At 43.7% G+C, this 19,993-nt stretch overlaps 1 protein-coding gene and 1 non-coding gene across 2 annotated transcripts; both read left to right on the forward strand.

Annotated features, from left to right (window-relative positions):
* Nucleotides 1-4,366: 4,366 nt before the first annotated feature.
* On the forward strand, nt 4,367-17,793 carry EIF4G2 (eukaryotic translation initiation factor 4 gamma 2). The gene is made up of 24 exons (XM_063159532.1): nt 4,367-4,416; nt 6,253-6,494; nt 6,621-6,679; nt 8,394-8,458; nt 8,590-8,655; nt 9,075-9,200; nt 9,540-9,642; nt 10,326-10,457; nt 10,551-10,617; nt 10,700-10,851; nt 11,261-11,371; nt 11,897-11,980; nt 12,066-12,164; nt 12,349-12,490; nt 12,581-12,741; nt 13,166-13,279; nt 14,057-14,182; nt 14,416-14,520; nt 14,605-14,820; nt 15,111-15,369; nt 15,584-15,788; nt 16,230-16,441; nt 16,551-16,672; nt 16,971-17,793. The coding sequence occupies exons 1-24, from the start codon at nt 4,367-4,369 to the stop codon at nt 17,034-17,036; spliced, it is 3,084 nt and encodes a 1,027-aa protein (XP_063015602.1). The 3' UTR covers nt 17,037-17,793.
* LOC134420432 (small nucleolar RNA SNORD97) lies at nt 13,321-13,488 on the forward strand. The gene has a single exon (XR_010028349.1). It is a non-coding gene; the product is annotated as a small nucleolar RNA SNORD97 (small nucleolar RNA).
* Nucleotides 17,794-19,993: the final 2,200 nt, after the last annotated feature.

Below are 19,993 nucleotides of genomic sequence, written 5' to 3' on the forward strand. Positions count from 1 at the left end.
TTTTCAATCCACAGAACACATTTAACACTTTCATAGAATCATAGAATACTGTGGGTTGGAAGGGACCTTTAAAGCTCATCCAGTCCTACCCCCTGCAATGAGCAGGGACATCTTCAACTCAATCAGGTTGTTCAGGGCCTTGTCCAACCTGACCTTGAGTGTTTCCAGGGATGGAGCATCCACCACCTCTCTGGGCAACCTGTGCCACTGTTTCACACCACATTGTAAAGAAATTCTTCCTCTTACCTAGCCTGAATCTACCCTCTTTTGGTTTAAAACCATTGTCCCTTATCCTATTGCTACAGGCCCTAAAAGTCTGTCCCCATCTTTCTTAAAAGTGCTCTTCAAGTACTGAAAAGCCACATTAAGTCCTCCCCAAAGTCTTCTCTTCTTCAGGATGAACAACCTCAACTCTCTCAGCCTTTTCTCACAGGAGAGGTGCTCCAGCCATCTGATCACTTTAGTGGCCCTCCTGTGGACCAGCCTTTCTGTATGACATAAACCCATGCCACATGAAGCCAGAAATACCTACTGCTTGATAGAAGCTGACTACTTTCAGAGTCAGATCCAGCCTTTTTTTAAAATATCTGGCAGTCTTCCAGTGTTTGTCCTGATTTAGGTCATGTTCTGGTAGTGGCTCTGGTTCTCTTCTCCCACCTCTCTTCCTAAAATGTCTCCGTTATGCAATTTCTTTAAAAACAAAAGAGGTTTCACCAAAATAGGAAAAAAATTACATCTGTACTTGAGCAGCTGCACTCACTTTAAATGGATTTTAGGGACTAAAGAATGACAATTTTAAATTAATCTACAGAAATGCAAACCAATTTTAACATACTCTTAGTAGACTGGATTTAATAAAGGGAACCATAGATCAAACAATGGAAATGCTGTTTGCTGTAATCTAATGGTTTAACATTCTTGCACCTATTTAAAAACACAGGTTTGTAATAACATGCTCATGCATACAAATAATCATCTTTTTTTAATTAAAAAAAGGTTTTGAACTTTTCAAATGGGTAACAAGGGAAAACAGAAGGACTTCACTGCCTTCCAAAGGTTAACCTGGATTTATAACTATTTGCCTGATTTCCCTGTGTTTTTGCTTTCTCCTAAGAACTGAAAAGGCAAAGTAGCTTTTCCTCATCCTTTTTCTAGCTCAAGTGGATCTTTGATCCCTAAATATCAGCAAATGTGGTCCTTACAGAAATATAACAGAGAATTAATGCTCTCTTTTTTTCAATAATAGGAATCATATTAATGACAACCACTGATAACTATTATGCCTGAATATTACCTTAAATTGTCAGAAGCCATTCTGTGTTTCTGCCCATGGAAAAGTAAGGCAAACAGCAAGGACTAGCTCTTTACATCCAACAAAAGCCCTTTGCTACAAGCAGATAAATGTATATAAATGTTCTGTGGTGTATTCCTACTGGTTTTTCACACACAAACCATGACACAGCATCTTCTGCACTGAAAAAGAAAATACAAAATTAGTTTGGTACAATCATGTGCAGCATTTCAGTAACAGTAATTTCCCATCCATGCTTTGAGTTCATCAATAATACATATTTTTAAAGGAGTAATGCAATGCAGCTATAGGACATTCAGATGCTCTTCCAACTCAATCAACTGTACTTTGTGTTCAGCTGCAGTAGGTGTTTCTGAATATGATAAGTATTTCATATAGAAGATGATTGCCACAAAACCACTTAGGCAGGCAGATTACAATGGAATCAAGCCAATACATCCTAAAACTGATACAAGAATTATTACTTCTTAAACATCATACAATTAAACTGCAGAACTCACTAAAATGTGTTACTAGAGGGCCTAAAAGCTGTCAAAATCAGACAGTAGCATAGAAAATAGAAATTCTAGTCACAATAAAAATTACAAATTATGGACATGCTTTAAGTTAACTCAAACATGAGCTGGCAGTGGTTAGGAGAAAGAAAAGCTCTTCTCCTGGCAAATAATGATAATTATAAATTTGAAATCTTTCATACTTTGGTGTAAGGCTGATGCTAACCAATATGAGAAACAGAATATTGCAGCACAGCTCACTCTGCTGAGCTAAGGACCATGAACAAATCTGTCATTTTAGAAGACTAGAGAACGTGAACATTTTGCAGCTTATATATTTCACTGAACTGAACCTGATGACAGTCACTGCTGGGTTTATTTTTTGGTTGGTTTGTTGTCCTAAACCATTCTGGGAATACATATGCAATCTTCCTCTTTGCAAGTTATGATGATTATGCATTAGTACAATTATATTGGCTAAAAATATTCCCTGTTCTAAATAGGCCCATGAAAGCAAAGCAAGCTGTGCTGCTATGGGCACTGCCTCGCTTCCCTCACGTTTGTGTGTTTCCTGCACAAACATTCCCTGGTGAAATCTCACTGTCTCTGACCCCTGACTATTCCAGGCAGTTTTCACTGGCTAACTCTCAAGTCACACCCCAAATATCTTTCCAGATTTTGGAGGGAGAAGCACTGTAAGAGTCCTGTGCAATTGTAACTGCCAGACATATTGTTACACTTGAGAAATCCAGCAAGTCTTCTGAGACTTAAATTGGGAATCAGGAGGTGGATTTTTAAATACATATTTTAGTATGTCTGGTTCTGAGCAGCAAGAATCCAGCTGGTGAGTTAAGGTATTTGATGCAGAATTTCAGAAGAAAACAGAATGAAAGCAAAATTTATTAGATGGAGGACTCAGTGAAATCTACTGCAAAGGATTTTCCAAAGGAAAGGAAAAGGGAAGGGACCTCCCAGGTGGTTTAAAGTGCACCACTGTCTAGAAGGGTTGGAATGTTCTTGCCTCAGTGAATACTGTTAAATCAGTGCCACTCAAAGTCACCTCTACAGATATACAGAAGTTTATACCAATATTCTGCAAATTAAAATCCTGCACAGAAAAACCACAAAGCCTTCTGCAATGCTCTGACACCATCCATGCTATATTGTACAATTTAGGCACATATCCAATGTATTATTAGTGCATTTCTCCAAGAGACAATGCAACCAATTCCTATAAAAGTGAATCTGCACAGTATGAATGGGTTTGTTGTTAAGAACATTCTGCTTCAGTAGAAGCGCCAATAAAAATGTTTAAATGAAAAATATAGGTGTATTTTTCAGTTTGGGGTTTGGGCTTTGCTTTTTTTTTCTTCTTTCCCCAGGCCTTTTTTCCTACAGTACAGCTCTCCTTGAGACAGGCTTCTATCACAGGAAAAACGAAATGAGTACATTTCACATTTGGTTAAATGTGTGTGCCAGCTACTTCATTCAGCAGGTGGGTCACGATGGCTTTGGAGAAAAATAAGGCTCCCCTGAAAAAGAACAGGCTGAAAAAATGTTGGGAAAATTAGAAGGTGCAGGAGGTGATTTTTTATGTTGGAGAAATTAACATGAAATAAACTAGGGTGCAAACTGTCAGTGCCATTACTTCCTCTGCAGTAATTCTCTCCACGGGTGCTTTGGCTCACATTATCTGCATGTCCACACTGCATTAATGGGGCACTCTGAACAAAGCCGGCCCCACGGCCAGCAGGGGATGAGATGCAGGATGCTCTGGAGTGCTGCAGTGCCACACTGCCCCAGACAGCCTGTCACCAGCACCGTCTGGAAGCCCCACCCAGCAGGGCCCAGCCTTGGAATCACTGCAAGGCAACCTATTACACTGGGTGGGTCCTGGTGATTCCAGCTCAGCAACAGCAAGGGAAAGCTCCCAGTCCTGAAAGCTCCTTTCTTTCCCACATTTTGTGGGCTCTTCTCATAGGAGCCTGCCTGGCTTCTGAGCTCTCCCATTTGTGCAGCAAGGGGCAGCTCTCTTCCTCTCAGCCAGATGCTGCATCTGTGCCACACAGCCTGCAACGCAGAGGGTTCCTCAGGACACTTGACAGACATCTCTTCTCAAAATAACCAGTGGCAGTGCACTCAGGCTGGAATTATGCATCCATTCTGCAAGCTCAGACTCGCAGGAACAAATCCAGAACTACCACTATGCCAATTGGAAACCACCTGATTTGAATTAAAGCATCACTGGTGTCCAGTGCAAGTGGAGGAGAGAAAGGGGGGAAATACAATGGGGAGGTAGAATTTGGACAAATTATAAAGGGTGGATAGGTGGATGCAAGGTGGTACTGCAACTGCTAGCCATAAAATTCCTTTTTGGTTTTTTGGTTGTTTTGTTTGTTTGTTTGGTTTTTCATTGTTTTGTTTGTTTGTTTGTTTCTTCTTCTTCAGGGGACAGGGGTTGTGGGGTTTTTGTTGGTAAAGTCAAGGGGACAGACTGAACAAAAGATTCCTTAGGTAAATTTTTTACCAAACAAACAATTGGGCTGCTACATTCTCAGACATGAATAATGGTGCCTTCCATGCCAAGAAGCAAAGGAATTTAAGGAGAGGGTGAGATGTAGAAAATAGAAGGCATTTCACAATTTTTTTGTCCTCTCATTATGGTTCACTGCACTCATCTATTGTACTTGTGCAGCAGGTCTCTGAGGCTGACAAAGTGTGGCACATGTGAAGGGATGTTATGAGCAGCCAAGCACAGAAACTTCTTTGGTTCCCACCTGCTGAAGCCAGTGTGGGCTATGGATTACCATGTATCCTGCTGAATCCTTCAGCATTCAATCCTAAAAAAACAACCACAGCTTTAATAAAACATTGCTATTCTCCTACTGACCAAATGTTGGGGGATTTTCTGTTGTTATGGTAATAAGTATTTTAAAGTATGCTTTAAAATAAACAATGAAATGTGACACTTTATCACTATGTACTTACTATGTTTTGCAGGTTTCCCAATCTGTCCTCTGCCCTTCCCCCACAAATATATATAAATTCTTAGTTTTCATTTACAGTTTAACAGTGTTGAAATGCTTATGCTGGAAACTGAATGAGAATATTCTGCCAGCCCACCCAAAACAAAATCCCTGCTTTCTCTTCTAAGATTTGCAAGTAATTTTTGATTACTTTTCACTCTGAAAATGTTCAATAACCTTCATTGGTTCTAACATTGGTTTAAATCTTGTTGACTTTGCTGTTTCCTCTGTGCCCATTGTTGCCTCCTTTCAAGCTGGATTCCATGGATTTCAATGGCATTCTGCACAGCTCTGTTCTTGCAGATTTTCTCGTCAAGTCCAAGCTCTTGCAGTAGTGTGCATGTGGGAAAGTGTCATTATACAAAAATTCTGGTATGGTAAGTATCTGTCACAGTTGTGTCACCTTTATTCAACACAAAGTTACTTTCAGGTAGTTTGTTTGAGATTTCCCATAACACAATCCAGTGAGTAAATTGTGCTTAATGCTTACAGCTATGATATGAGGCAACCTACCTTGAAGAAGCTTCAGCCCAGATAAGATGTAATGTAAGAACTCCCACATGACAGCCCCCTTTAAGCCTTACATATGTTGAAAGCATTAGGAATGAGGTTGGCTTTGGAAAGAAGCTGGAAGTTCTGCAGGATCATATGTTTAGACTTGCCATCTGCACGGTCCAGTAGTTACTACACGGATCACTTTCCCCCAGTCATCTGAACCGTGAGTCACACAAACTGAAAGCGGAAGGCGGCTGTGTGAACAAAGCAGATGTGGGTGTTTGTGGGGCTTCTCCTCACCTCTCCAGAGCCTTTCTCTTTTGCCCTGCCCCATCCAGGGCAAGTACACTTAGACCTTTGGGAAGCCAGGGTGGCAGCTACCTTAGCCAGCACCTGGAATGGAGGCCGGGCTGTTAAAGGATGAAACCCCTCACGGCTGAGTCTATGGAAGGCTCCATGACTCAAACTTCCACCTCCAGCTGGAAGCCTGGCCATCTTTGTTTTGTTTAACTGAGCAGGAACACTCCACTAGCTGAGTACTTACCACGACAAACACAAATGTCTCCCCCGAGCCCTGGTTGTCTGAGGGGTGCCTGCAGCCCCGGACAGGCCAGATCACGGCCAAAAGCACATACAGGGAAATAGTTTCCAAGCCCCAACAGCAAACCTGAAACTGGATCCGTACAGACAGGCTCCTGGAGCTCAGATAGCAAACCTCCTGCTCCGGGTCTCATTGCAAGCCCAGCGCTACCGTGGGCTATCGGCTCATTTTTCTACCTCAGCCAAACCCGAAATGTGGGCTGGCGGAGGGGGCTTAAATAAATTTATTAAATAAAATTTTTAAAACCCCAAACAAACAAAACTCTTACAAACATCTATATTAGCATATATAGACTAAGGTACCCTTCTGTGAACGCGCCTACAGCTCGCACGGCAGGCCCCTAGCACTGGAGCTCTGTGAGGGCTGCAGCTCGGCAGCAAACGGCGCGGGGACGCGGTGGCCAAGCGGCCGCCATGCAGCGGCTGCGCCACTTGCACAGGCCCAGACTCCCCGAGCGGCAGCGCCAGCAGTACCTGGCGTAGCAGCGTTCGTGAATACCGGTTCTGCACTGCGGCGGCGGCACGGCGCAACCAAACCTCCTCCCTCCGCCGCCCACCCCAGCCCTGGTACCGCCCCCTTCCTCGGCTGTGATTGGCAGGACGGGTGGAGCGGTCGGCGGCGATTGGCGGGTGCCGGCGGGAGGTGGGGTAGGTTGCGTGAAGGGTGATAAAGTTAGTGGGGCTGCCGGGGAGCGCCCGAGACGCGGCGGCAGCGGTCGGCGCTCTATGGAGGTGGCGGGGGGAAGCGTCGGGTTGGTGCTGCTGCTGCTGTGGTGACTCGGAGACTCGCCCTGTCTCGCGCGCTCCCCCCTTCCCCTCCCCAGCCCCGGTCCCCGGCTCCCTTCCCCTTCCCCCCCCTTCTCTTGCCTTTTCCCCTGCCCTTGGTAGCCGCCGGGACCCGGGGAAGCTGACAAGGCCTTAGGGAAGGTGAGAAATGCGGGAGTGGCGGGATAAGCGTGGATCTGGGGCCGGGAGTGAGCGGGTACTGCTGCAGCTGCAGCCTAAAATGGCGGCTGCCCAGAGCGGCCGCCATTTTCTTGTCAGTTGCTTGTCTGTTTCTCCCGCACAAAATGGCGGCCCGGGCCGGCGGTCGCTTTCGCTGCCGGCTTTGCGAGCCCTGCCGCCGCTGAGTAAAGGCGGGGAGGAGCTCGGCAGCCCCCGCCGGGCGCGGAGGGGAGGCTGAGCGGCAGCGTTTCAGGTTAGAGCGGGGAGGCGGGACCGGGCAGTGCCTGTCCGTACGGGCCATGCCTTTAGTGGCCTCGGCTCGGCTGCGGGATAGTGGTCTGGCCGCGGTCTGCGGGCGCCCGCACCGCTCCCCCAGATTTCCCTTGGAGGGAGAAGCCGCGGCAGACATTGGTGGTCTGAAGATCCGCATTGCTGGTGGGGAGGTGGCGAGAGAATTTTCTATTTTTTTTTTTTTTTAACTGTTGTTCATTGGCTTTTCTTCGCGGGAGTGGAGAGTGGGCTGCCGAAGCGCGGCGTCAGCGCCTCGCCCGTGTTTCCTGTTTGGGGGCTCGGGCGCCGCGGTGCGGGGCGATACCGCCTGCTTCCCCCTCGTGTCTCCTGGGGCGGCCGCCCCGGTGCGGGGGAGCGGGTCCCGCCTGGCGCCCTGGCGGAGAACAAAGAGCCGGGCGGGCGCGGGCAGCGGGCGGCGCCCGCCGGGCGGGGCGGGGGGGGCGGCGGCGCCGTGCGGCGCCTGCGGGGGGCGCCCTCCGCGGCCGAGCCTTTTGTTCGCCGCCGCCGCCATGTTGTGGCCGCTCCGCGTGCCCGCGCCGGGCGGGCGGGGGGCTCTCGCCGGGCGGGCTCCGGGCGCATCCGGGACACTCCCAGGCTTCCCTTCCCGGGGCGTTTCTGTGCCCGTGCTCCCCGTTCCGCTACGTGAGCCATGCTCTGAGGCTCTTTATGCAAGCTGAAAGTCGAGGTGGTGGATGGACGATGCCTTTTTTTCGTTATTTGGTGGCTTAGTACGCCATTTGGACGCAGAATACACGCCTTCTACCGCATTAAGCGTGCGTTTTCTTGTCTGATGCTTTTCAGGATTTGGCTGCGTTTTTGTGCCATTATAAATCACAGTTTCTGAATCACGTCAGTAAAGGACTCACTGTGCTGTTTAAAAGAAAAAAATACTTGCGTTCTTTCCTGCGGGTACTCTTGCCTTTTGGATAAACTTGAGGGTTTTGCTCAGTCCATGGTTCCCTTGTCTCTTTGCCCTCACCCCCGCTGGGAAACATGGCTATAATGATGAAATCGGCCTTTCTGTGACTGTCCCATAGTATTGCATGAATGAAAGGTTTCTTAATTTTTGTAAAGTTCACTGTTGGAGGGTTCTCATTGTCGGGCAAACGTTTGTACTTTTTAAATTTAGATGTTATGGCTGATAGTAAGCAAGTATAATATGAATGCTTGGTTTGTCTTTCTAGGTTTTGTTTTTCCCTACCCCGTCAATTTAATTTTATTCTTTTGAAGATTCTTCGTTGTCAAGCCGCCAAAGTGGAGAGTGCGATTGCAGAAGGGGGTGCTTCTCGTTTCAGGTACCCTTTGTTTGTTTGATGAGTAGTTAGCAATGGAAAATCTCCTTGGAGGGCATCTTAAATTAGTGTAATGTTTATACCAGAACGGGGATGTTTGGACTTACCCAGGATTCCGTGGTTGTTTTTAACAGTGCTTCTTCAGGCGGAGGAGGTGGTAGGGGTGCACCTCAGCACTATCCCAAGACTGCCAGCAACAGGTATGTCATCTTGCTCTTAGATTTGCATGACTTCAAAGTCAGAGTATGCTTGATAATGAACATAGAACTAAAGATGGGCTAGTTTTTAAGTTGTACCAGAAATACATACTGAGTTTGAGAGCTTTAAATGGTCTCCAGTCTGTGCCCTTTAAAGTGTACCTCATGGTTGATAGGCAGTGCATGGGCATGGGGTTGTTATGTATTTACCTTAAGAAGTATGGAGAGTATTTTTGGGTGCCAGGCATTGTTGAGTACTTTTCTATGCAGCAGATGTTGCAGTGTTGGTAAGAGTAATTGTGTGCTCTTACCAAAGCAAGTAATGGAATTGGTTTGAGTAAGGCATCACTGGAAGGTTAAAAGGGCAGTTCTTTAAATCACTTGTTTCTGTTTTAACAACTGTATTATTCAAAATTCTGCAGCGAGTTCCTGGGGAAAACCCCAGGGCAAAACGCTCAGAAATGGATTCCTTCACGAAGCACTAGACGAGATGACGACTCCGCAAATGACAAAGAACGACATGATGCAATCTTCAGGAAAGTAAGAGGGTAAGTGCCTCACAAAATCACTGCTTTCCTTACTGTTTTCATGAGCAGTGTGTACCTAAGAAATGGGCTGGAGGAAAGGAAGATGTGGGCCTTGAGTTTGGGGGAGGTGTGTCCTTTAGCAAGGAACCAGCCTGGTAATCTAGCAGCAGAAAACACCTAAAGTAATTATTGTAAGCAGATTAGTATTTTCAGTGGCACTTCACTGAATGTGAAGATCTCAAAAAACCCAAGTGAATGGAAAATTGCACTTAAAAAAAAAAATAAGTTGAGTCTAAAGTGACTTGTAGCATGCTTAGAGTATCTGTATATTCTGATTTTGGGTTTCTTTTTCCTCTTTAGCATACTAAATAAGCTTACTCCTGAAAAGTTCGACAAGCTATGCCTTGAGCTCCTCAATGTGGGTGTAGAATCTAAGCTCATCCTAAAAGGGGTCATACTGCTGGTAAGCTGGTTGCATTTTTTTTTAATTGCAGTTTTCTTGCATGCTGAAAAGCAGGGGGTTGGTTGGTTTTGATGGGATACAGAAGTAGCATGAAAAATGCTTTTGTGTATTTGGATTATCAAACACCATGTCCCACCCCTGCTTTCTGTGTAAAAAAGGATCTACTGGGGAGGAAGTAGTTTTAATGGTTTGAGTTTCTCATTTAGAAGTCTCTCCAATTACTAAACGTGATTGGGCTTCTATGATTATTTTTTTTAAATAAACTGAGGTGTGAGTTAGCCATCTTATTTGCTTGGCCTCCCCTTCTTCCTCTTTCCTGAGGAGCAAGCCACTTGGTTTTGGAAAGGCAACCACTGGTGACCTCTGGGGACACTGATGTAACTAATAACGTCGCTTTCTTTAAACGAGATCAGATTGGTGACACTAACGTAGGTGTTGGCATAATAAACTTGAGTTTTGGTGGCCAAGGATTAGAGCCTTTTCAGTAGCAAGCAATGGCTTTTGTCCTTTGCTTCAGCATTGAGACTGGTGTTGGACTACAATGCTTCTGTGCTTGATTGGCAGGAAACAGGATGTTCTAGATGAGAGTGGTAATAAACCATTCTAGGTCTTGTAATTCAGTCTCCTAATAACATTTGCACCCTCCTGCTGCTTGCTGCCTCACTCACCCTGGCTCTCTGTAGATCGTAGACAAAGCCCTTGAAGAGCCCAAGTATAGCTCGCTGTACGCTCAACTATGTCTGCGACTGGCAGAAGATGCACCCAACTTTGATGGCCCATCAGCAGAGAGTCATCCAGGACAGAAGCAAAGCACAGTGAGTGCATCTCTCAATCTGCAATGGTAAATTTTGTGTGCATTTGTGACTGCCCTGATTAGCTTAATTGTTTTCTTTGTTCTCTCTTTGTAGACATTCAGACGCCTCCTAATATCTAAACTTCAAGATGAATTTGAAAACCGAACCAGAAATGTTGATAGTAAGTTTTAAATCCACTTTTATACAGAATCTTTTATTCATTTTTTCCACAGCCATGTAAAATGGGCTTCTTTGTTTTCCAGTCTATGATAAGCATGATGGTCCCCTCCTCCCTGAGGAGGAGGAACAGAGAGCCATTGCCAAGATCAAGATGCTGGGGAACATCAAATTCATTGGAGAACTTGGCAAGCTTGATCTTATTCATGAATCTATCCTTCATAAGTGCATCAAAACAGTGAGTATTCAGATTGGGAGGAAGCTAGGAGCAAAGCAGAATTTAAAAACAAAATAATATGCAAATATTGATGCTGCTTTGAGAATCTCAGAGCAGGAGCATAAAATGGCACAAAAATGTTTCCTGACGATTGCTCATCCCCTACTGTTATCTTTTGGTGTGATTAAGAAGTAAAATCAGCTTTGTTCAATGCCATAGGAATTGTCTCAAAAGGAAAATGAACACACAGGTGTGCCTGTAGGTGATCTAAACTACACACGCTTAAGAATTGGCAGATCTTAATTTTAAGTCCGTTTCCCTTCAGAACAAAACAATGGTTTTGTACATGTCAGTACTTCAAGTATGTTGCTTATTATAAATTGTCATTTATAAAATTTTTAAATCCTATATTTCCCCTTTAATTTTTCAGCTTTTGGAAAAGAAGAAGAGAGTTCAACTCAAAGATATGGGGGAGGATTTGGAGTGCCTCTGTCAGATAATGAGGACAGTGGGACCTAGATTAGATCATGCGAAAGCCAAGGTATGTGCCTATCTAGTGCAGTCATTACCCTAATTAAATTATGCAGCTAAGACTTGATTGCCTGAACCTTCTGTATTCAGTGTTCATAAGTACAAAACAGAGGTTTGATTTTTTTTTTTTTTAGAGAAAAGAGTGCCCACTATGTCTTCTAGACTAATTCTCTTGATGGAAGAGCAGTTTTAAACATTTCACCAGGATGTAGTTAGGGTCATCAGGAAATCATCTAAGTGAGAGTGTTGTTTTTCTAAACACTGCTTGAGAAGATGTGCTGAGGAACTATTCTTAGCACAGCTAGATGATTGGAGATGTGAGAGTTTGGAATGTAAGCTTAAAACAAACAGAATTTTGGCTGTGTTGCTTATCTCTTCAAATGTCTTGATGTGTTAGATCTTTAGACTCTGTCATTAAGGAGCTAGAGATTGCAGAAAAGGGCAGCCTGTTGCATTATTTTGCGTTGAATGTCATGAGTGAAAACACTCAAGGCACTGACAGGATAATTCTCACTTGCAACTTTTGTTCCCCCAGTCCTTAATGGATCAGTACTTTGCCCGTATGCGCTCCTTGATGTCAAGTAAGGAATTGCCAGCAAGGATTCGTTTCCTGCTGCAGGTATGATGATTAAATGGCTCCCTACTGCTTTTTTTTCTTGCAAAATGGTCTTGAATCCTTTCCTAATAGCCTGTTCTGTTCCAAGGATACTGTGGAGTTGAGAGAACACAACTGGGTTCCTCGCAAAGCTTTTCTTGACAATGGACCAAAGACTATCAATCAAATCCGTCAAGATGCAGTAAAAGTGAGTGTTGTGTGTAAGGTCCAGAGCCTGCCTTGGTGCTGTTCACTTGGGAGTAGTTCTCACACAGTGTCACAGTTGGCTTAAGGGTTAAAACCAGATGGACTTCTGTAGCTGGGGGCTAAAAGCTTTGCTTTCTTGAGGCTGCTACTTGAAACTGACCAAAATTGTAATTTCTGTTTTAAAGGATCTGGGAGTTTTTATTCCTGCTCCTATGTCTCAAGGGATGCGAAGCGACTTCTTTCTGGAGGGACCCTTCATGCCACCCAGGATGAAACTTGACAGGGACCCACTCGGAGGGCTTGCTGATATGTTTGGACAAATGCCAGGTACCCTAACAGCACAGAGTGATGGGGTGGCTGTGGCTCTGCTGTGCTGAATAAGAACTAAAACTGTCATTTGTCTCCTTGCTGATCCAGGTAGCGGAATTGGTACTGGTCCAGGGGTTATTCAGGATAGATTCTCACCCACCATGGGACGCCATCGTTCAAACCAACTCTTCAATGGCCATGGGGGTCACCTCATGCCTTCTGCTCAATCCCAGTTTGGAGACCTAGGCAAATCTTTTCTGAAAAGTCAGGTAAGGGAGCTGTTTGCATGGTGACTTCAGCTTGTTTAGAAGCACTTCCTGAGATGCGTATGTTATGGATTAAAGTCTGCTTATGTTAAAAGACCTATTCAGATTTGATTCTGATAATTGCTGCTCAGCTGATACAAAAATTCTAAACCACTTTTTAAATAGTACAAAAGAAGTACACTTTTTTTTTTTTTTAACTGCAAGAAAAGGTGCATGTGGCTTTGGTGGGTCAGAACGGTGTGTTTTATTTAAAAGATGGCCCTGTTTTTAGGGATAGATGCTACTCTCCCACCACCCCTGCTCCTTCTTTCTCCCTTCCTGGCAAATAGAATCTTTGTTCCTCTGGTCCCTCTGGTACTACTTACCAAATGATGTACGCCACTCCATCATCTGCACTTCTTTCTCTATATCTCCCTTTCTGAAATAGGGGCAAAGCCAACTCTACCATACCCAGAATCAGGGACTCTTATCCCAGCAACAAGGACAGTCGAAGGATATGCCACCTCGGTTTTCTAAGAAAGGACAGCTTAATGCAGATGAGGTACATGACATGCCTACATTATTTACAGCCTATTCTAAATATTGCCCAATGATTATAGCAAGACGCGTTATTATGAGGACTAATGCTGGAACTCTTTCTCCTCCTCCTCATTCTCCTCCTTCTTTGTCCCTTCCTCCTTCACCTTTTACCCCCCTCACTTTCCTTAGGGTATCCAGCGTCCTATGAGCAAGACTGAGATATGAGGGCAATTTTTTGGGGTCTCCTTTCCTTCCCACACACTTCCAAGAACACTACTCTGACATCAGTTCCCATGCATCCTATTGATAACAAAACATTTAATTAAAACTTCAGAAAATCCTGAACTTTAGAAACCCTGAAGTGCTGGACCAGGTTAATTTTTTTTTATTTTCTTTTGTTTAGAACTGGCTAATAGGCAAAATTTCAAATGCAGAGTAAACTGCATTGTGATTTTGAGTGTTAACCAGACTTGTATCCCGATTTCTGAGCAATTCGGTAGAGTTTCGTTTTGGCTGTAAAATACATCAGCAAGCATGCTGATTATCTTCTTGGGTCTCTAACATACTGCATCTAAAAGGAGCATTTCCAGATTTTTATAGTAGTTGAACTAAATGCCAGTAACTTGCTTTTGGGGGAGTTTCAGAACACATGTGGCTTAATCTGTATTTGAGTATTAATATTGTAGAAATGGAGTCATGCTTCAGTGAGATCAATTGGAGCGAGTCCATGGCTGTGCTGTGTATGGTTGGTCAGAATACTTGAAACAGTTTGAGTTTTTCTTTGACTTACTGTTTACAGATTAGCCTGAGACCTGCTCAGTCTTTCCTGATGAATAAAAACCAAGTGCCAAAGCTTCAGCCCCAGATAACTATGATTCCTCCCAGTGCTCAACCACCACGCACTCAGACACCACCTTTGGGACAGGTAAATACAAAAAATTCCTGCATCTTTTTGGCTATACTTTCCTGTTTGTGCTTGGAAAACTTAAATTTCATATGTGGGGAGACACAAGTCTTTGATTGCACAGAGCAGGACTTGGGAAAACAATGTATGAAACCAAACCAATTTGAGTTCCATCTGCTTTTTATGTTTTGTAAAACTTTCTATAACCAAAGGTAGATGTGCTACAAAGAAACAAATTCTGGTCTCTTTTTCAGCCGCCTCAACTTGGTCTTAAAACAAATCCACCACTTATACAAGAGAAGCCTGCAAAGACCACCAAGAAACCACCTCCTTCTAAGGAAGAGCTACTTAAACAAACTGTAAGTTAGTGTGCAGTAGTGAATCTTAGAGCTTTGGATGTGATCTTCAAAAACAATGTGTAACTGTGCTTCTTTCCTCTCCAGGAGGCTGTTGTGACTGAGTATCTGAACAATGGAAATGCTAATGATGCTGTCAACACTGTGAGAGAAATGAGAGCTCCGAAACACTTCATTCCTGAGATGCTGAGCAAAGTAATCCTTCAATCCCTAGATAGATCAGATGAGGACAAAGAGAAAGCAAGTACTTTGATCAGCTTGCTCAAGCAGGAGGGAATAGCCACCAGTGACAACTTCATGCAGGTATTGTGGTCTGATAATCTTGCAGCTCTTGTTTCTTGGCTCTTCATGGTGTTTAGCTGCTGCATAGGTGGTGTGCAAATATTGTTTTTTTAACTCCTGCTAGTCTGAGGAGATAAAAGTAGTACATGAACCTGTGAGTGGCACAAGAAGCAATAAAAGGAAGACATGCAGTAATTAGGCAGCTGGAACCTGGGATCCTCTTTGCAAGTGATTACAGAAAACATGAGTATTATGTTGCACAGGAACAGAATTATGTAGGAATTTAATCTTCTGTGTTTACTGTTTCTTAGGCATTCCTGAATGTATTGGACCAGTGCCCCAAACTGGAGGTGGACATCCCATTGGTGAAATCTTACTTAGCACAGTTTGCAGCCCGTGCCATTATTTCAGACCTGGTGAGCATTTCCGAACTGGCTCAACCACTGGAAAGTGGCACCCACTTCCCTCTCTTCCTGCTCTGTCTTCAGCAGTTAGCTAAGTTACAAGACCGTGAATGGCTAACAGAACTGTTCCAACAAAGCAAAGTGAATATGCAGAAAATGTTACCAGGTAAGATTTGCCACAGAGCTCTTCTGTTACCTGATCTAGAGTAAGTGAGATGTTGTTCTAGTTTATGCCAGAATAAAATAACGTGCAGGGTTCTCTTGGTGGAATGAGCTGTCATTATTGTTAAGAATGATGTTTTTTAAGGGGTGGCTGGAGCATGAAACTTCACTTAGAGATCTTGAGAAGTGCTTGACACGTGTCTTTGTTTCCTTGTCAGAAATTGACCAGAACAAGGACCGCATGCTGGAGATCTTGGAAGGGAAGGGGCTTAGCTTCTTGTTCCCGCTTCTGAAACTGGAGAAGGAACTGCTAAAGCAAATAAAATCGGATCCATCCCCTCAAGCCATCTATAAGTGGATTAAAGATAACATTTCACCCAAGCTTCATGTAGATAAGGGATTTGTGAATATATTGATGACCAGGTGGGATGCTGTTTTGATGTATTTTTAGGTATTTGTTTGGTTAAGCTACCAGTAAGGCACTAATTCTGTAAAGGCTCAAATGTAGCTCTGCAGAAGACTGAGATGCAGTACCTGGGGAGACAGAGTGTTCTGAGTGAACCTTCTCTAGTAAAATCCCATTGTATTTGAGAAAAAGGCAAGTCTCCAGGCTTGCATCAGTATGTGAAGTGGTTTCTTGGGCAGGAAGTCTAGATCCATGCATTTTTCTAAAATGCAGAGCTGTAACAAAAGCAGAACAAGGATTTTTCTGGTGTGCTCTCAACCATAGTACAAGTCCCTGTGCGTGCTCCTGACTACAGGTGGAAGCAGGATAGTTGCAGTGATAGCTATCTGAACTTTCTATATGTCAAGTGCTTTGATGTCTTAGTTTATACAACTTAGTTTGGCTTTTCTTCTGTCCAGTTTCTTGCAGTATATTTCTAGTGAAGTAAACCCACCCAGTGACGAATCGGATTCTTCATCTGCTCCATCTAAAGAGCAGCTCGAGCAGGAAAAACAGCTGCTTCTTTCCTTCAAGCCGGTGATGCAGAAGTTCCTCCATGACCATGTTGATCTGCAAGTGAGTGCTTTATATGCACTCCAGGTGCACTGCTACAACAACAATTTTCCAAAAGGTAAGTACATTGAGGTTTCACTTCAGTTGGCTTGTCCCTATATTTCTTAAAATTCAGCAAGTAGTTGAGAAGGTTATAAAGCTAACCAAGTTTAAATTGACTTTCATAGGCATGTTACTGCGCTTCTTTGTTCATTTCTATGACATGGAGATCATTGAAGAAGAAGCCTTCTTGGCATGGAAAGAAGACATTACTCAAGAGTTTCCAGGGAAGGGCAAAGCTTTATTCCAGGTAAATCTCCTGACATTAGAATATAGACTTGTTTTTTTGTTGATTTCTGCTGTACGGGAGTGTTTGAGAAGACTGCTGAAGTGTGTAAGACTTGTAAATATCTAGAATCTTCATGGAATATTCCACTAGGAGCACAATGACCTGAATCTCTCCTATTGACTGGAGGCCTATGTGTAGTGCAAATGTGGATGGAAGTTCTTTTCAAATGAGATGGGGGGAGGAGAAGATGAGTGTTTTGTGGAAAAACCTAATGGGGAAACAATTCCTGCTCCCTTAAACCAATTTTGTGTAACTGCAGGTAAACCAGTGGTTAACCTGGCTGGAAACTGCTGAAGAAGAAGAATCTGAAGAAGAAGCTGATTAAAGAACCAGCCAAAGCCTTAAATTGTGCAAACATACTGTTGCTATGATGTAACTGCATTTGACCTAACCACTGCGAAAATTCATTCCGCTGTAATGTTTCACAATATTTAAAGCAGAAGTATGTCAGTAGGATATTCTCTGCAAAAGGTTTTTGTAGTATGTCTTAATAGTCTACAATAAAAATATTTTAGAGTATCTTCAATGTTTAGATAACAGTGTATTAGCAGCATGCAATAATTACATCATAAGTTCTCGAGCAAAAGCAGTCTGTTGCAAGGGTCTTCTTTGCTGCCAGTTATCATAGGCTGTTTTTAAGTTAGAAACTGAATAGCAACACTGAATACTGTAGAAATGCACTTTGCTCAGTGTAATACTTGAGTTGTTGCAATATTTGATTATCCATTTGGTTGTTACAGAGAATCCTTAACTGTAATCGATGGTTGTTGCCGTAATAGTATATTTGCCTGTATTTCTACCTCTAGTAATGGGCTTTATGTGCTAGGTTTTAATATCCTTGAGCCTGGGCAAGTGCACAAGTCTTTTATAAAAGGAACAGTTTACTTGCACAAAAACTGATCGGCTGAAGAGATGGTGTAATGCCCTTTGGAAGAGGTTTTTGTGGGTGTGAAACATGACATGGTGAGAAATTTGAATTGGTCCCTCTTACAGTACTGAAATTAAGTCTATTAATTTATCAAGACATGTTCATGCCCTGATTTTATATACTTGTATCTATCAATAAACATTGTGATACTTGACTTGTTTCTGAATGTCTCCCAGTAGAAAAGCTTTGGCTGATGGCTTGTTCACTTAAGAAATGAAACATCAGTGGGAGTTGCCTTAGGTTGCAACCATCCTGAAATTATTTTTACACTCCTTGCCTGGATATGCAGATGAATTCTAAATAAGGTCACAGACAAGATAAGACACTACAGCTGTGACAGGAGGAGAATGATGGAGTTGTGCTGAAGAAATGGTAGGGGTTTGCCTTGTGGTCCAATGTATGCTTTATCAGTGAGTATGTGCTTTTGACTTGGTTAATGCTTTGAGCTTCCCCCCAGGCCACATGCATGTTTCTGAATCAAGTGGCACTGTGTTAGCTGCCTGTTTCTCAAATCAAATTGGCAAAAAAAATGCCTACAAAAGAGTTGAATGATGTTGCATTGTACAGGCTTGAAATGTCATCTATTAAATACTCAAAACACCTTACTTCCTAGAACCTTGTCCCTAGTGAGTTTTTTTGTCCTCATTGATACTCAAGACTTACATTCTTGAAAGGTGATATAGTTGTAGTGGCTCCTGCACTGGAGCTTTTTTGCCAGTGGCTGGAGCCTGTGAACTGTTACACAGCACAGGAAGTGAAGTGGAGCCCAAGAAAAGGACTAGAGCTGATAACTAGGCTTGCTTTGGGGAGAGTTGGAGTTGGCAGTGGAGCGCCTTGTAATGCTGCAGCTGGGAAGGTCATGGTTTGCTTTGAAGGGCTCCCTAACTCCAGTCACAGCTCTGCCCTCCTGAGTGTTCTGAGCCATGGTCCATCAGGGACTTCTGCTGCTGCCCTGGGAGCTACTATGTAGTGTGGAGCCCAGGAACTCCAGGGACTGTGCTCTACAAGCCAGATGACAAAGGGTATTGAGTTTGAATGGCTGGCAGAATTCATGGCCCCATCCCTGCATTTCAGAAATGGGGTGTATGAAGGGGGAGCAGGGGATACTGGTGTGGGTGGGGTCCAGTTCGGAGAAAGGAACGCTTCAAATGCAGTTCAGTGCCTCGAGGTTGAGAGCTGGCTGTGTGTGATGGAGCTGCAACTCCTGGGTGGCAGTGGTGAGCACTGACATCCTGGGCTTCCCAGAACACTTAGTGATATGTTGTTCTCTGAAACTCATGACTTTCCTATCTATGGAGTGATAACAGTCACTGCTAGAACTAGAGGGGTGCAGGCTCAGCTGTGTGTGTGCTATAGGCACTAAGGTTGTGCAGTTCAATACTCACTTAACAGGATGGACAAATGCAAGTACAGTTAGCGGGTTCATTTAATCCTAACTATTTCAAAATTCTGTTCTAGAATTGCTTTTTAAAGTGTAACAAGTGCTGTGAAGTGAAAGTTACCATTGTTTCACTGAGAGTGTTGTGTTTTTCCAAGTTTGTCAGTTTTTCTTTGAACTTTGCTGTTACTGCTGGTTGGTTTAGTGGTGTATGGTGCTATAATACTTCCTGTGTACATGGTCATCTCTATGTGAAGCATGTGATGCACTTTGCTCCTGTGCACTGCAGAGGGAAGACGGGGAGGAACCACAAGGCAGGAAAGAATCGTTTCCAACTCAAGTTATATCAGAGGTGAGAAGGTAGAAGGATGTGCAAGTTAAAACGGGAATAGATCCAGAATCTGCAGCTAAGCTTTTCTGCCACATTTTGGAGAAGGCTGAGCTGGCAGCTCTGGGCTCCTTGCCACAGTACTAAGCCTTGTATTCTTGCCCAGTCTGTCCTTACTACAGCCTTATGTACCTGTGCATGGAGGCTTTGCTGCTTGTCTTGTTTCTAACTGACCACTGAGTTAGGAACTCTAATAGAGTAAACTATAGAAAGAACAACTAAAAATGCAGAATAGAACATAAACAGTAGAAAATGCCACTAAAAGGTGGAATTACCGTCACATGACTTGGAGAATCCTCATGCAGTGGGAACAGCTCTGGGTTCTTCAGACTGGTGTAAAAATGATGCTTACTGCAGTGTGCACATCAAAGTGGTCTCTCCATAGATGAGGAGAGGTGGTAGCATCTTCACAATCTTTTCTGCTGCTGAAGTTTTTAAGTGCTCAAGTGCAAAACTTGTGGCTAATCTGGAACAGGGATGGCTGTTGGTTGGTCTCACTTCTGTGTTCCTGTTAACTGAGTGGCATTGTACTTAAAATGTAAACAGAGTGCTTAATTCTACATAGTAAAGTCACAGTCAAAATTAAAC

This window comes from Melospiza melodia, chromosome 6 (genome assembly GCF_035770615.1).
Source record: "Melospiza melodia melodia isolate bMelMel2 chromosome 6, bMelMel2.pri, whole genome shotgun sequence".
NCBI lineage: Eukaryota > Metazoa > Chordata > Aves > Passeriformes > Passerellidae > Melospiza > Melospiza melodia.